Source organism: Panthera tigris, chromosome B4 (assembly GCF_018350195.1).
Source record: "Panthera tigris isolate Pti1 chromosome B4, P.tigris_Pti1_mat1.1, whole genome shotgun sequence".
Classification (NCBI taxonomy): Eukaryota; Metazoa; Chordata; class Mammalia; order Carnivora; family Felidae; genus Panthera; species Panthera tigris.
The window spans coordinates 19,402,365-19,419,256 of record NC_056666.1 but is presented as its reverse complement, the minus strand read 5'-3'; the positions used below and the strand labels follow the sequence as shown (position 1 = coordinate 19,419,256).

Below are 16,892 nucleotides of genomic sequence, written 5' to 3'. Positions count from 1 at the left end.
CCTCTCTGGGCAGAACGCGAAGCTCTTTGAAGGGGCCCCTGGCGCTCAACGCTTTTTCTTCCTGAAGGTGGCTAGCACTTGTTTCTCTGATTTAGCAGGTGACGGTTGGTCCTGGTCTGGGTTACAGTCTTTCTCTCCTTCCTCCCCCTCTCCCCCTCTTCAGCTTACCTGTCTGCTCCCAGTTTCATTCTGTTACCATTTCTCACTACGTCCGGGTTCAAATGCAAGCATCCTCAGGGAAGCTCTGTCGGAGGGAGTAGGGGTCTATGTAATAGAGTCCGTATCCCAACAGAGAGAGTTTTCCTTTCCTTTTCTGGTTCTGCTCACTCCCCGTGGCACACGTTGGCCTCTGCTTTTTCCTGCCCGTGGGAGCGCTTGGAGGCAGGCTGGTGGTCATCAGTACGCGCTGCTCAGTCCTGCCAGTAACTCACGGCTGAACGTGCCCTGAGACGTTTTTGATGGATGAGTGCTTAGGGGGTACCGGTTGTTGAGTCGGCGGAACGCCACCCCTGTGTGGAGACATCACCAATACTATCGTCACGAATTCCACACTCCCTACGTCTGATGCATTCACTGATTTTGTGTCTCCTTGCTTGACCTGGAAATAATTGGGAAAGGGATGTTGAAACCTCTCACCACGTTGGTGGGTATGCCAGTCTTCCCCCTATCGATTTTGCACCCTGCGTGTCCATGTGCGCTCCCCTCCCCTCCCCCTTTCTCTCTAAATATACATGCGCACACACTTATTTTAAACAACTGATTGAGACCGATATTGGGTACGTTGGTATTTAGGATGATACGTATTTTTTTCGTGCATTGAACCTTTATCACTGTAGTGTTTCCAGACTTAATAATGCCTTTATTTATTTATAAAATGTTTATTTCTTTATTTTGAGAGAGAGAGAGAGAGCATGAGTGAGGGAGGCACAGGAAGAGAGGGAGAGAGAGAATCCCAAGCAGACTCCGCGCTCGGAGTGGAGCCCGACTCGGGGCTTGATCTCGGGGCTGTGAGATCACAACCTGACCTGATATCAAGAGTCAGACACTTAACCAACCGAGCCACCCAGGTGCCCCAATAATGCCTTTACTTTTAAAGTGTATTTTGTCTCAAACGGATACAGCTCTTTTATAGGAGAGCGAAAAATAGGACTCTGGGTCTTTCAGCTGGTGTTTTTAACTCATTGATATTTTTGTGATTATTGAATTGTTTCTCCCAGTGGTTAAATGTGTATTTGTCTTGTTTCTTCTGTGCTTCTTTTCTTTCTGTTCTCTTTGTTTTTTATCTTATTGAGTTAGCATTTTAGTACTTTTTAAAAATTTGATTTTCCCTTTCCATAAGACTTGACTTCGTGTATGGTTTTTCATTCTTTGTGATTACCCTTAAAGTATTATCACATTTACTTAAGGACAGCCTAAAATCCAGCAAGATCCTAACCTTTCTTATGAAGAATGGAAAGACCTTAGAATACTTTAATTCTCAGACTACCTTCTCAATGTGATTGTCCAGTATTTTTGCTTTTTCTTTTTTTAAGCTTTTTCCTTAAAAAAAACCCCAAACCCAAATAATAGACATCGTTACTATTCCACACAATGCGTATGTGTGCACTTACCATTTTATTTGCTTTACTGTTCCCTTTTGCATTTCAGCTTGTTCTTCTGGAGTTATTTTCTCTCTTGCTGAAGTGCATCCTTTATAAATAAATTCACAGAAGATAATCTCTCTCAGATTTATTTTAAAATGTTTTATTTTTTGAAGATATTTTCAATGATATGAAAGAATGGAGTTGTTCCGATTTGGGAGAAATACTCAAAATTGTGTTTAAACTTTCTGTCATTTCCCCACCATCCAAAACCATTATGATCATGGTCCTTGGATCTTTGGTTAAGAGTGGAGCACGAAAAGATGGCCCAAAGCAAAGTCATTAGGTCCTGATCTAATTCAGAAAGGCAGGGCTGAAAAGCCAGTTTTTAATAACGGGAAGTCCGAACTTTGGACTTTTATTTTTAAACTTTTTTTAGAGAGAGAGAGTGTGAGCAGAGGAGAGGGGCAGACGGAGAGAGAGAATCTTAAGCAGCCTTCATGCTCAGTGCAGAGCCTGACGCGGGACTCGATCCCACGAAGGGTCATGACCTGAGCCAAAATCAAGAGTCAGGTGCTCAACTGATTGAGCCCCCCAGATGTCCCTGAACTTTGGCCTTTTAAATGTTCTTAAGAGATAAAATGGCTTTTTATTAAAGTAGATAATATATTAAAAATGCTAATATCATTTTTCTTTCATTAATGATGTGTTGTTAGGAACAACGAGTCGTATGTTGGGGGTCCCCAAGAACACCCCCAGGTTTGATGATTCTTGAACAGGTCTCTTAGGACTCAACACAGAGTTATACTCATGGCTATGATTTATTACAGTGAAAAGATACAAAGCAAAATTAGCAGAGGGAAAAGACGTATGGTGCCAAGGCCAGAGGACAGCAGAAACAAGCTTCCGGAGTCCTCTCCCAGAAGAGTCACACAGGATGCACTTAATTCCCCCACCAACAAGTTGTGACAACATGTGTCAAATGTTGCCAACCAACACAGCTCATTAGAGACTTAGTTCCTAGGACTTTCGCTGGTGGCCATTCACAGAGACACCTTTTGCCTAGTAGGTACTCAAATGCCAGACTCCCAGAAGGAAAGCAAATGTTCAGCATAAACCATACTGTTTGTGCAAACAGCTTAGGCACCGTGTTATCCGTTAATGGTGGTGGGAACCGTCCCCAAATCCAAGTTCTTAGAAACCGGCCAAGGACCAACCTTGTAGGCTAGCTTTTCAAACAGAGCGCTCAAGCCTGCTGTGCTAACTCTTTCCTGCACAGGGCCCATAAGGAAATGATGATGTAATAACAAATTATTTTGACACCTGAATTCTGCTCTCACACTTTCTAGTTTGAGTGGCACTTTAACGCGGTCAAGTCAACAAAAAGCTACAGAGGGAAGAATTAAGTGCTCATGAGGGAGAAGGCTCAGACAGGAGTAATTGACCCGCGGCGTGGCCTAGGATTTGGGGGAAGTGTGTGTTGGGGGGGGCGTTGTTTGACTTTGCCAGTGAAAACGAAGATACCAGATTGGTTAGAAAGAGCTGGCAGTTTTAATATTAGTGGTCTCCTCTCATGTTAGAGATTTATATCTGTTATTTAGGGCTGTCCTGCCTCAGCAGTATTGACTTTCGGACAGGACACGCCTTCGTTGGGGTGCGGGTGCTGTTCTGTGCGTTGTGGGATGTTTCCCAGCACCCTACTCACTAGATGCCAACAGTATGCACTACCCCAGCACCTGCCCTAAACCAAAGGCAGTCAAAAATGTCTCCCGACCTTGCCTGTTACCAAATGTCCTGTGCGAGAACCACTGTGTTAATGCACAATTTACAATAAATAAACTCATAAAGACCTTGACTTTACATGTCTGAGCGGCTCACTGATATCTCACGCCTACGGTAGTTTACGTATGGGAAGGTCTTTTGTGTCGTTTGCCAGCAACCTCGCGAGAGAGCCAGGAGTATTTTATCCTTACTATATAGACGAAGGTGATGAGGTCCTGAGGTTAAGTCACTTTGCCGTGCAGAGCATAGAGGAAGTACTACTACTTTATTAGGTGCTTCCTGTGAGCTAAACATTGTTTGAAATGCTTTACAGGTGTTCATTTTGGACTAAGCTCAAGAAGTGCCATCCTAGTGTTGATTTTATAGATGAGGAAATTGAGGCCAGAGAGGTTAAGAAACCTGCCCGAAGGCACACAGCTAGTGGGTGGAAGATCCAGGTCCAAACTCAGGAAATCTGGCTTCAGGGCTCATGGCCCCCCCCCCCCCCCCCCAGCTCTGGATGAAAAGCGAGGTCCTGGATGTTCACGTTCTCCAGACTGTTCCGTCTTCTAACCATGGCCGTGGAGGTTGCGATTTGCTTACACTGCTTTTCTCACTCTGACCAGCTCAGTGGTTTGCATATAACTTTTCCTCTGTTTGAATCAGCTAAATCTCTCCGAGATAAAAATTGGAAGTCTTCTTTCTAGAACCTAACTTTGCTGTTTCAGATGTTGTCTTCTGTTATTATCTTGATTCTTTCTCTTTTTATTTTGATTATAGCATTTCATAGAAATCTGGGTTTGTTGCAGCTGGCAGCCTAGTTTGATACATATACTTCATCCAATTCCTGTGTACTTCAGCTAAGAGACTTCTATTTATGATGCTTAAACATTCCACAGTATTCTCCAGATCTTTCCACAGGCTGTCAATGTATTATATGCCGTATTTACACAGTTACATTTCATTTTCCAGGAAATTTATTAATGTACCAATTCATCCACCCCTTCTTTTGAGTTTTTTTTTTTTTTTTTTTTTTTTACCTTTTTCCTGGTTCTCTTCGAACATCCATTCCTCATGGCTTCTATCTTATATACTGACCCCTAATAGGGACAAAGAGAAAATGTTCTTCCTGTAAGCCCTGGTGAAGAGATCTACTTTCATTAAGATTTCCATTCAAGACATTTATTTTCGGAAGACTTCCTACTACCACTTGAACATAGTATTTGGAAAGAGCTAGAAATAACTCTACAGTACCATCAATGAATTTGCAAATGCTTTGCTTTGCTGTTCGTATGATCCCATGAGGGACCACTGGGCCCTCAATATATTTCTACATCTGTTTTTTTTTTTTTTTTTTTTTTTTTTTTGCAGCTGTGGTGTTGGGTAGGGAAGAGTTGAGGTTATGACTTCAGAGCAGAATATTGTTGGATTAGTGCAGGTGGATGTTACTACATAGACATGGTGTTGAGAAATCCATTATGTTACTCGTGATCCCTACTAGTGTCAAATAGAAATTCCTTCTTTCCCCCAGCATTTATTATTTTGGTTAGTAACTGTAAATTGGATTTTTTCTCCCAGGTCAAATTTTAGATAATTTCTGCCTGTTATGCACCTTTAGGCAAAGCTATGGTATATACGCATGAACCCACCATTAACAGAACCTTTGAGGACTGGAAAAAAAATTCAGAATATTGCCGATGTGTTTATAGTCCTCACTGTAATCGCACGGCACGTTAGGGTGGCTGCTTTGGCCACCTGGTCGGCATAGTGCGTCTTCTAAAACAACTACAACAACAAAACAGCAGAAACTTTTCAAAATTTTTTTTTTCCTGTGTAACCCTTGACCAGATAAAACTCAGTATGGGATGCCAGAGTCAGGCTTGTAAAAGTGTCGTTTTGTTTATATGCATGTACTTAAATTTTTTTTAATGTTTATTCTTTTTTTTTTTTTTTTTGAGAGCGAGAGAGAGACAAGAGTATGAGTTGGGGAGGGGCAGAGAGAGGGAGACACAGAATACGAAGCAGGCGTTAGGCTCCAGAGCTGTCGGCACAGAGCCTGATACGGGCCTCGGACCCACGAACCACGAGATCATGACCTGAGCCAAAGTCAGAGGCTTAACCGACTGAGCCACGCAGGCACCTCTATATGCGTATACTTTAAAGCTCAGATCTGCCGCCTCTTCTCATTGTCAAGTCAAATGGTAGAGAATAATTAGATTGTTTTTGGAAGTGATACCCCAGAATGAGAGGTATGTGCGGCAAGGGAGGTTTCGTTATATCCAGATAGAACTTGTTTTTAGAACTTGTTTAGATAGAACTTGTGTGGAGGAAATGCAGGTGCACACAGAGAAGCAGTAACGGGTTGTGCACCTGCCCCTCCAACAGTTCACTGTTCCACCTCAGGATGCTGTTTAACTTAAAATTCTGCTTAGTTATGGGGCGCCTGGGTGGCTCAGTCGGTTAAGCGTCCGACTTCGGCTCAGGTCACGATCTCGCGGTCCGCGGGTTCGAGCCCCGCGTCGGGCTCTGGGCTGATGGCTCAGAGCCTGGAGCCTGCTTCCGATTCTGTGTTTCCCTCTCTCTGCCCCTCTCCCGTTCATGCTGTGTCTCTCTCTGTCTGAAAAATAAACGTTAAAAAAAAAATTTATAAAAAAAATAATAAAATTCTGCTTAGTTTTAAAATTATATTTACCTAAAAGGTCCTGTGTGATTTTTAAAAAATGTTTATTCATTTATTTTGAAAGACTGAGTGGGGGAAGAGGCAGAGAGAGAGAGAGGAGACAGAGAATCCCAAACACGCAAGGCTCGAACTCACCAACCTAGAGATCATGGCCTGGGCCCAAACTAAGGGTCGGACGCTTAACCCACTGAGCCCACCCCCCGCCCCCACCCAGGCGCCCCTGTTTGATTTTTAATTAAACATAAACAGGCAGGAGCAGGTTGTCCCCCAATGTCTGTCCCCAAACGGAGGTAACTGGTCCGTTAGACCAGCAGGGTCTCAGCGGGCGAAACTGCCTGTGACACATTCAAGGGTAGACTTTCATTACAGTTTTCAAAGTAGTTAAAATAGATATGTAAAATTTTTGAATTAAACATTGCGGAATCCCTGAAAATCTCTGTGAAACTTTATTCCACAGAATGTATTTTGGGGGAAAAAAAAAAAAAAGCACATGTGCTAAATTGTTATTTTAGCTTTAAATTATAGCAAGGCATAGTTGCTACATTTGGAAGTCCGGTGAAGTTCAGTTGTCCAAGACTGATGTACAAATATTCCAGAACATACCGAAATCATCTATCCAGCTTCCCCTGTGAGCAGCACTGTTCAGTAGTAGTCCCCAAAGGGTGTGGATGACCCAAAGGCTGTGACTCCAGGGTGCGTAGAGGGAGGAAACCTTGTGGGCTATGCCCTCCTCCCCTGAAAAGAATACTTTTTTTAAAAGTTTATTTATTTATTTTGAGAGAGAGAGAAAAAGAGAGAGAGAGAGAAAGAGAGAATCCCAAGTAGTCTCCACACGGTCTGCACAGAGCCCGTGGCAGGGCTCGATCTCACGACCCTGGGATCACGACCCGAGCCGAAATCAAGAGTCAGACGCTTAGCCAAATGAGCCACCCAGGCGCCCTAATACTCTAGTTTTGACCAATATTCGAAACAGACTTGACTGCCTAGGTTCGTGGTCTGGATTAGAAGGTGGAAACCAGAAGCGAAGGAGACCGTACGAGGCTGAGTGCTGTGTGGGAAAAGTGATCTCTTGACGGCCAGAAGTCATTTGCGCACCATGATTTCCTATGATCGAGGCCACCTGGACCTTGGTAGACTTTGAAAACACTAGTGCTTTGCATCGTGCTCTGTTATGTCTCTGTCTACAAGGAGAGTAGGTATAGTGCCGTATAAATAGTGGGGCAGAGAGGACTTTTGAGAAGCCACAGGAAGAGACGCAGGGTGGACATCACTAACGAGAGGGGCCAGGGAGGAGGCTCTTGGAGGGACAGCTCTGAGCACCACAGCTTTGGTGGTGATCGAGTCACAGCAGCTAGTGATACACGCCCCCTCCCCCCGTGCCAGCCAAGTGTGGGCGGGGGGGGGGGCAGCCACGAATCAGGGTTTGTACCCTTACCCACACAGAGGGAGCAGAGGCCCCTCACTTCACCTCTAGGAGGACCTGTGTGTTCGCATATGTGTGACCATCTATTACGTAACATGGTGAAGCTTTCCTGTAGCTTGATCGCGTACTCTGGTCATATGGCTGATTGTTACCTCCCCCTCTCTCCTACCTTTCTTTCCTTCTTCCTTCTTTTCTTCCTTCCACAAATATTTACACATATTATCGAAGTCATATTAGGAGCCGGACGCCGGTAGGTTCTGCACGTGCTCTGACAAGGGGCAAGACAGCCTGTTCTTGCTACGATGGAACTTGCCTCGTATTGTGAGCTGGAGACATGTCCGTGGGAGCGTACAGATGAATGGGATGAGAATTATGATGGGAAGGACTCCTGGAAACAGTGACGTGTAGGACGAGACCTAGGCGATGAAGAAGTGTCAACCAGAGAAGCAGGGCGTGAGGAGGGAGGAGTATTCTGGTCCAGGAGAGCGGCGTGTGGCGAAGAGGTGGGAAAGAGAAGGGTGAGCTCCATGGGTGGAACGTGGCGAGTGAGCAGGAAGACTTCAGAGGGCGATCGTGGAACCTCGGAAGACAGGAGACTGGACTTTATTCTCAGATCAATGGGGAGACGTTGAGCGGTTTCACTCAGAGGAGTAATGTAATCATACGGGCATTTTAGAATGTTTGCTTTGGCACCCTGGCTCAGAAGGGCAAGACTGGCAAGCGTTCTGTTTCCCTGAAAGGAAAATGTGGCCTATCGGGAAAAATGCAGTGGAGATGGAAAGATGTAAACATATCTGGGGCATACGTAGGAGATAGAATCAATGGACTTGGTGACTGATTGACTGTGTGAGGAGGCAAGATTATCTCCTAGTTTCTGGCTTGGCCAACTGGGCACTTCTAAATGAAAGAGTGGATAAGAGGGAGGTGCTTGTCTTGGAGGTGGGGTGGGATATCGGACAGCTGAGTTTCAGACTGGTTGAGTTTATGGTGGCTGTGGAACATACACAGGAGGAAATGCCAGGGGGTCTGAGATCTAGGACAGAACGCTGGGCTAGGTTTGGGAGTAATCGGCATACACGTAGCGATCACCCGCAGCTGTGAGTCACTGAGATCACCCAGGTGATCACTCAGATGTAGATCACCCTGAAGGGGGAAGGGCAAACCGAGAGGAACCCACAGGAGACAGAGAAGGAACAACCAGAGGGGGAGAAGCCAGTCCGGCAGTGTGCGGTGACACAGAAACGAAGAGAGAGGACATTTCCAGATGGAGCGGTGGTGAAGCAAGAGGAAGACAGAAAGATGGCTGCTGCATGTGTCCACAGGGAAGTCCTTAGAACTTTGAGCAGAGAAACTTCTGGAAGCAGGAGGTAGAAGCCCGAATGCGTGGTGCCGAGGAGAGAGTTGGAGAGGAGATGAGCAGGGACAGTGAGTTGAGGCCTCTCGGTAAGGAAGTTTGGCCGAAGGAGAGAAGAGAGTCTGGCTCCACAGGCTAGAATAGTGTGTGGTTAGAGGGAGAGGTAATAAAAGATAGGAGAGCCTCGAGCATGCCTGGATGCTGATGGGAGGCAGCCAACAGAGTCGAGAAGTCGAGGTTGAGGTTTCGGGGCGTGGTGGGTAACTGGTGATAGAGGGTCATGAGAATGGAGGAGGGACCCAGAATAACGATACGGAGATGGCCTTCGCCAAGGGGAGAGAGACACCTCTTTCCACTGTGATGGGAGGGAAGGATAAAGCAACTGGGTGTCAAAGCATTGCTTTGCAACATAATATTTTAATTACGTTCTTTTAAAATATTTCTCCACAGGCACTACCCAAAGCAGTCCTTCACCACGGTGGCAGATACACCTGAAAATCTTCGCCTGAAACAGCAGAGTGAATTGCAGAGTCAGGTAACTTCTCGAAAGCCTATATTTGTTGCACTGGTACCAAATATTAGTCCCAAGGCCACTCTCCTGAGGTTTCACCATTGTTCTGTTTATGCCCGGTCACCGGCTGGTGTGGAGGCCGAAGGCAGGCCTGGGAGGGCATTCTCGGTGAAAGCGCTGAAAACATCTGTTTTATTCCTGGTCTTGGATCATCCTGACATTCCCGGTCCTGTTATTCACATGGGACTAGGGCAACTAAATGAGTTCTGGTCAGAGGAAGTGTTTCCCAACAATATTGATTTATTTGGTCCTAAATATTTAAAAACATTTTATAAATAGCTTTTCCACACCGCATATGTAGGGGAAAGAAGAGGTGTTAACTTGACCCAGTTGCAGTGCGTGTGGGGCTAACACCCTGTCTGTGTATCTCACACCAGCCACTAGCTTTGTTTTCATCCTGTCACGTTATTCCTATTTCTTTCATATGTCACACTGACAGCATGAACAAAGATTAGAACACCACAGTTGGCTCCCACTCAACCATTTTGGATGCAAACTTGCCTTCAATATGGTGAAGCACGCTGGTTAAGACTGGGGATTTAAATTCGGCACTTTCCGCAGGGACACCCCATCTCTTAGGGAACACAGGGCGCTCTCTTTCAGAGACGTTGTCTTGCCTGCCACACTGTGGGAAGATGGGGAACAGCTACATTGCAGCCCTTTGGTCAACCATGTAGTAAGACAACACCAAGGAGCCGAGGGAGGCGGTGGGGGGGTGGGGGGCGAAGGCTGAGTCTGGCCCCTCCCTGCTGTGGTTCATTGGTTGGGACATTGGGCCAGCCGCTCTGATTCTCTGTGCTTATGTAAAGTGAGACCCGCTATCCGTCTGTCTTATCTCGTCTACCCGTCTTGGGTGGCTGCAGGTATCCAACAGGTCGTGAGGTACGAAAGCATTTTGAAAGTTAACAGATTATGTGACCGTGAAGGCTTACTGTTTTTATGATGGTCCCCGAAAATCCTCGAAATGAAAAAAAAAAAAAGGGAGAAGCGCAGAATTTGCAAAGGAAAGAGGTACCTGGCTGATACGCTTTGAAAATGCTTAGTTGTGGCCATTCTAAATGACAGCGGTCGGCTCTCGGTGGTAGTGGATCTCATTATCTCTGTGCAGGTTTATGGGACGACGGGGGCGATTGTGGTTCCCTCCACCCTCTTTCTGTGGGTCTTGGGACCACTTCTCAGTCCGTTTAGTTGGGGGAGATAGAACTCGAAGTAGAGTTTGCTGTCGGTTAGCAGCACCATGAAGACTTGGTTGGCAGTTAGTTTTTGGTTCTGTAAAATGCTAATTCTTGTGTGCTAAGCCATTAGTTCAAAAAATTGAGTGCTGGCCAAAGAGAGGCAGTGTCGCCGAGCCGGCAAGAACACCCCTGCTCGTTCACACTGTGGAGGGTGCCAGGACTTGGCTGTGGTCTGTGCAGATCCAATATGCCTTTCTTCTCATCAAGTTAGGATTAATTAGATAATTCTGGAGGAGTACTTTGAGCACATTGGAAAACAGAACTAAATCAAGCAATCAAATATTTGTTTCCTGCCTATTACATGTCCTTGTTCTGTGCAAAAGAATTCATAATTAGTTAATCTTCCCTTCACAGAGCTCACAGGGTATGTGAGGAAACAGGACTAATAAACCACATCCCCCCCCCCCCCGACACCAACCCCACCAGAATGGCTATCTTTAATTTACAGTAAGGATTCCAAAAGGGAGGGATGAGTGCCGGTGGGATTGGTCTCTGGTTCCCGCCAGAGGTGGGATTGGAGTGGACCCTTGAAGGTTGAGAAAGGATCGGATATGAACACCTGTCTGCTTCCTTGGAAGGCACACCGCTCCCTGTGGGCTCAGTTAGTGGCGATAGGTGCCTGAGCCGGGCCCAGGAACAAGCATTTACTGTTTTCCTGCCACGTGCCCGGTTCTGGAAATGCAAAGAAAAGGAGCTCACTGTTTTATGAAAGGCTGGTTTTATTCTCTGTCACGGAGCAACCTGCAAGCTTCAGAAGATGCCGATAGGGTGGTGGCACGGGGCTGATAGAGGAAGGCACAAAGCACCGTGGGGTCTCAAAACAGTGGGCGGGTGAAGGCATCCGATTTTCTTTAAGATTTTGTTCCAGTGTCATCGCTGGAAAGAAATGTAGGACTTCATCGGGCCGACCGTGTGGGGAAATTCAACTCGGTTCAAGAAACACGTACTGACTCTGCACTATTGCAATGAACTGTGCGGGGCATTGGGGATGTGAAAGCCTCCTCCTCATCGTCAGCCTTGCTATATTCTGGGCACAGAATTTTACACGTGTTGTTCCATTTGGTCTCAAACAGCCCCACGGAGCAGGTATTTATGATTACTATCCCTATTTAGATGAAGCACTCAACCTTTAAAGAGTCAGATAACTTGTCCTTGCAAACTTGGTAAGCAGTTGAACTTGGAATAGGCCTACATTTTGTGAGCCCCCGTTATCCGCCCTCTTAACCAGTGTTCTGGTCCTTTGGCTCAGAGGGCGCTCAGAAAAGGAGATCCGCGAGCAAATGGTTGCCGCACAAGGTGGTAGTTCAGCTTATGCAAAGGTACTTTTGCTATGTGCAAAAGTCACGCAAAGGAAGAAATCCTCCTCCTCTTCTTTATTAGCAGCGGTATTTTTCTGGGTGACAGATGAAAATACTTCTGTAAGAGCATTTCTGCTTTGGCAAAGGTGTAGAAAGGGATCTTCCCAAATGGTAACATTCATGAATGGCAGTTGATTTAATTTTAGCATTTTAAATAGTTTGCTTCTGCGGCACAGCATTACCTTAGTGTTTGGACATCAAGAATTCTGAACAGCTCAACTGTTTGGGTGGAAAATTGACTTTTAGTATTTTATTTACTTGTTTATAGTCATTTGTGATACTAAATGAGTTAAGCCTGTGCCAAATCTCAAGTTTGAAATCCTCTTTTAGAATTGTTTGGTTAAAACTAGTTCTTTTGAGGGTGCCTGGGTGGCTGTCGGTTAAGCATCCAACTTTGGCTCAGGTCATTATCTCATGGTCCATGAGTTTGAGCCCCGCATCGGGCTCTGTGCTAACAGCTCAGAGCCTGGAGCCTGCTTCGGATTCTGTGTCTCCCTCACTCTCTGCCCCTTCCCCGCTCATGCTCTGTCTCTCTCTGTCTCAAAAATAAATAAACATTCAAAAAAAAAAAAACCAAAAAACAAAACGAGTTCTTTTGTTTCAGCTCATTAGCTTACCAAATGGGCCAAAATGGAGGAAAAACAAAAACGAAATTTTGGTTGAACCTGAACAGTTATTTATAGAGACACATTGTGATCTTCTCCCTTTTCTTCCTTCATCTTTTTGGTTCTTAGTTTCTGAGAGGGTTGTAGACACTTCCAACAACTTTTTTTTTCCTCCCCTGAGTGTCAAACCCTCTCAAGCTTTTTTGGGGGGATCTGTATTAGGTGCCAGATTGTCATAATAAAATGATGAGAAATATTGGAGAATAAACAAGCAAACCATGAGTTAGCTTTTCAGAGCTGGTGGTGGCACTGCTTTCCAGGCTTTCTCCAGCTGGCATGCCACTGGAGCCTCGGACGGGCAGACACTGGCTGTGGTGGACAGGGGGACAGGGACTGCCCTGGAAACAGGCAGTTGAGTTGGTGGGGAGGGAGAGGGGGAAGGACTTCCACTGTCACTTAACTCCCTTTTCATCACAGATCACAGGGTGGATGGCTTCAAAGAAAGAGGGTACATAGTGGTTCGACGCCCCTGGTGGCCCCTTCTACAAGGAGGAAAAGTCAAACTCTACTTGCAGTGGTATTAGTAACGTTACTAATAGTAATAACTATTAGTTATTAGCATTAGTAACATGCTAGGGATGGGCATAATATCCTTGCCCTATAGGAAAGTGAGCCGGTGTTGAAAAGCCCTGCCTTGTAAACTCAACTGGAACACAAACCCTTTGTAAGTTGCAAAATCCCTAAAGTTTAAAAACTTAAGTGACACGAGGGGGGCCTGCCTGGCTCAGTCGGTTAAGAGTCCGACTCTTGGTTTCGGCTCAGGTCACGATCTCACAACTTTGTGAGTTCGAGCCCGGCACTGGGCTTGTGCTGACAGTGTGGAGCCTGCATGGGATTCTCTGTCTCCTGCTCTCTCTGCCCCTCCCCTGCTCACACTGTCTCTGTCTCTCTCAAAATAAATAAATAAACTTAAAAAAAAAATTAAGTGATGTGAGAAGCCCCTTAGGAGAAACATTTTCTTGACGAATTATTTTCAAAGTATGTTGTTAGCAAACGTGTCCTTTTTTCAGGCTGTGTAGCATACTCTTTCTGGAAGAAAGGGCACGGATGTTCTGAGTGCCTGGCCCGGGGGTCTGCGGACTTCTAAAATCTGTGGAAAGGGTCGCTCAGTGGCATGGGCAGGGGAAGCTCCGGTAGAAGGAGGACCAAACCCCCATTCCGTCTCCACCTCTGCCCACTCCCAGGGCCGGGTGACTGTCTCAGGAAACCCTGGCCCTCTGTGGGGCAGAGGTCTGAGAAGCACCGCTCCAAGTGGAACGTTAGTCGCACCCACTTGGTTGTTTATGTGATTGGCTTAGCTGTTTGCAATCATGCCGAAAATAATAGAGATTTTGGGCTCACTGTGTTCTTAAATGGAGTGTGTGTAATTTACGAGCGCGGGTAAGATGAACGATTGAAAATGATTATGGGGAGAATACAAATCATTCTGGAACCCTTGAGTCTTCATTTTGTAATCTGAGCTGATTCTTTTTTAATCTTGCGCGTCTCTGCGGAGGCATAAAGCGCATGGCTCGGAGGGAATACAGTAGATGGGAGCAGGAAGGGTGAGAAGGGAATGTATCTTTTTCTTAATAGGGGACATAATAGTTTAGCGTCTTTATGGGGGAGAGGAAGACACGTGCTTGCTATAAACCTCTGGACGCTCGAGGAGGTGGTCCTGTGGCACGCTTTCTCTTTCTCCAGCTTGCCCTTGGCAACTTCTGGACCTCCCCATTCTGTGGTTGCATTTCCGGAGGGCTTTTCTCTCAGTTGTCTGCCGTCTAAGCGTCCAGTCAGGTGTTAAGTAACTACCTAACGCAGACCCCTCTCGGGTGACGCTGATCGAGTGTCGCCGGAGACTGACTTCCTTCAAAGCCACGAATCTCTGACTTGGGAACCCCCGTGGCTTTTGAAAGACGATTGGGGAGGTAGTTGGATAGCATCTTCTGAAGGCTTCAAATCCCCTCCCGAGGGCCCCCCCCCCCCGCCATAAATCTGACCTGAATTTCATTGGCCACCGGGCACCATTCAAAGGCCACGTTGGGGACACTGTGGTGAGCAAAGCCCAGATAAAGTTCTCACCCTCAGGGGATCTGTGGTTTAGTCAGGGACAGGATGGTAATAAAAAACTAATCAAAGTGGGTAAAATGGCAACCGGGACAAGGCCTGCAGGGAGGTCCGTGCGTATTCCAATTATGTTTTAAAACATTTGCAGGGAGTGGGAGGCCTGAGTACCTTTCTGCAGACAAATGTGTAATGGGGTCTCCGTCTGGTCTGCTGCATCCTGCCTGGCCATAGACCCCATTTCAAAATGCGTATCAGTTTTCCTTTTTTGTTTCCATTTCCTGAACTTAGCCGACTCTCCTCTGCTCTTCGCCGGGTCCTCTTCCCATCCGTCCCTTATCTCGTCCGACAACCTCAGATTTCCGAACACCAGGACTGTCCCCCCAGATAGTTTTTGTTGGTACTTCTTGTATTCCGCTGATCTTGGACGAGACACCTTTCATGCGTGCCTCTTCTCTGAACCTAATTTTGGCAGCTTTCTAGTTCCCATCTTCTGATTTTTCACCATTGATGCTGTATCCTGATCCCATGGCGATGCTGCCTCCTTCCCGCGACAAGCACCTTCTCCTGGATGTAAAGGTGAAAGTTCACAGGGAGAAGCTTCAGCACGTTCCCTTGCAGGGTTTCGAGGCAGCAAGAATGATGAGAGATTATGTTTCACGTATAGGAAGGGATGAATGTGGGTAAGAACTTCAAAGGAGAAATATTAATGCGGCACGTTTCTTCCAGGGAACCTAGCGTGCTGTGCAGATGTTAACTCTAACCCTGGTAATTTCCCTTAAGGCAGATTGTTTTCGTATTTTGCTTCTGGATAAAATGATGTAAGGGACAAAAATGTCAGTAGTGACAGACAGCAAAATGACCCAGGATGTTTTGATTTGCTGTGTCATGATGGGGTTTTAGAGCTTTTCATCACAGGGGCCTGGTCTTCTCCCCCTCCCCCTCCGGAAATGACCCATATTCTTTCCATCTGGTCTCGGAGTCCTGGCATCGTGGGTCTTTGGTGCCCTCCTGGCTCGTCCTGTCTTCCTTTCGATCACTCCTGCAGCTCATGGTGGCGGATGTGAGTGCTGTACTTTGTGTGGCCGGGCTACGCGCTATTTGTTGTGATTCTGCCGGCCAGAATCAGATTCCTGGTCCTTTAATTAGGCATTTGAATACATAGCCTATCAATTTTGTGGCTCTGGGGTCATGACTATAACAGCTATGATGAAGTGAATATTCTAGCAATATCAAATCAACGTGTTTTTCACCGTTCTCTTGTATGAATCGTGTTCTGCCACACCACCTCGCTTTGATGGGTCCAGAGAAAGGCGAGGAGCGAACCCCATTTTGAGAAGGATAAAATACGCTCCCATGTGAAGAGACTGTCCGTCCCTCTTTTGGCCCTGGTAGATTGTGGGAAAAGGCAGAAAAATCAGAGTCTGAAATGGGACCTCCCTGTCTGTCCTGGCCGAAGTGTCCCAGAGGGAAGATGGGGAGGCATGGTGAGTAGGTGGCAGGGGGGCAACAAGCAGAGAAGACCACCCTACAAGACGTACGCTTCTTCCCACCTGAACAGTGAGCCTCCCCGGCATGGTGGGCACGGGGAGAACCTGGGTTTTGTCTTCCAGCATCTGGAGTGGCGTGGAAGGCGATGGAAGTCTCAGCGCACCTCACAGGGGAAGGCCGAGGGTGCTTGCTGGGGAGGGAGCTCCCACTGCAGGGACAACGTGCCCCTGGAGCCAGGGGTGGCTTACGCAGGCAGGGAGCGGTAGTAGGACCCCCGTGAGGAAAGCCAGATTCGGCAGGCAATGCCACCAAGCTTTTTCCGAACCAAGGGAAGAATACACCATTGATGTCACCAGCCACAGTCCTCAGTGGACGCTAATGACCAAGAGGTCGAGGAGATGCCACTGTGGCCAAAGGAGTTAGAGGGGAGAATGGGGAGTTGTGAACGTGGATTCAGGACTTCCCTCTGCCTTCACTCTGAAGTCACTGAAGCCCTCCCAGCTCACACCCGCTGCGACGGCATATTGAGAGTGGAGACAGGAAGCAAGAGGAAGTCTGAATATTAAGCCGTTTACATCATTGAGTGGATTTGGTTTAATGGCTGGGACTAAAGTTAGTTCCTCCCATTTGAATGTGATGGGGACTCGGGAGGAATAGCAGAGCAGCTGTAGGAAATCGACCTTTATTTTGTATCTGAGTACATTGTACGTAAAATGCTAACCTTTGGCTTT

The 16,892-nt window shown here is 46.6% G+C and overlaps 1 protein-coding gene across 1 annotated transcript in view; it reads left to right on the top strand.

Annotated features, from left to right (window-relative positions):
- LOC102965877 (LIM zinc-binding domain-containing Nebulette) overlaps window positions 1-16,892 on the top strand; it is a 194,572-nt gene that overhangs the window by 118,585 nt on the left and 59,095 nt on the right. Inside the window, exon 3 of the mRNA XM_042993661.1 lies at window positions 9,249-9,333. Within this exon, the coding sequence (XP_042849595.1) occupies window positions 9,249-9,333 (85 nt within the window). The remainder of the gene's footprint in view (window positions 1-9,248; window positions 9,334-16,892) is intronic.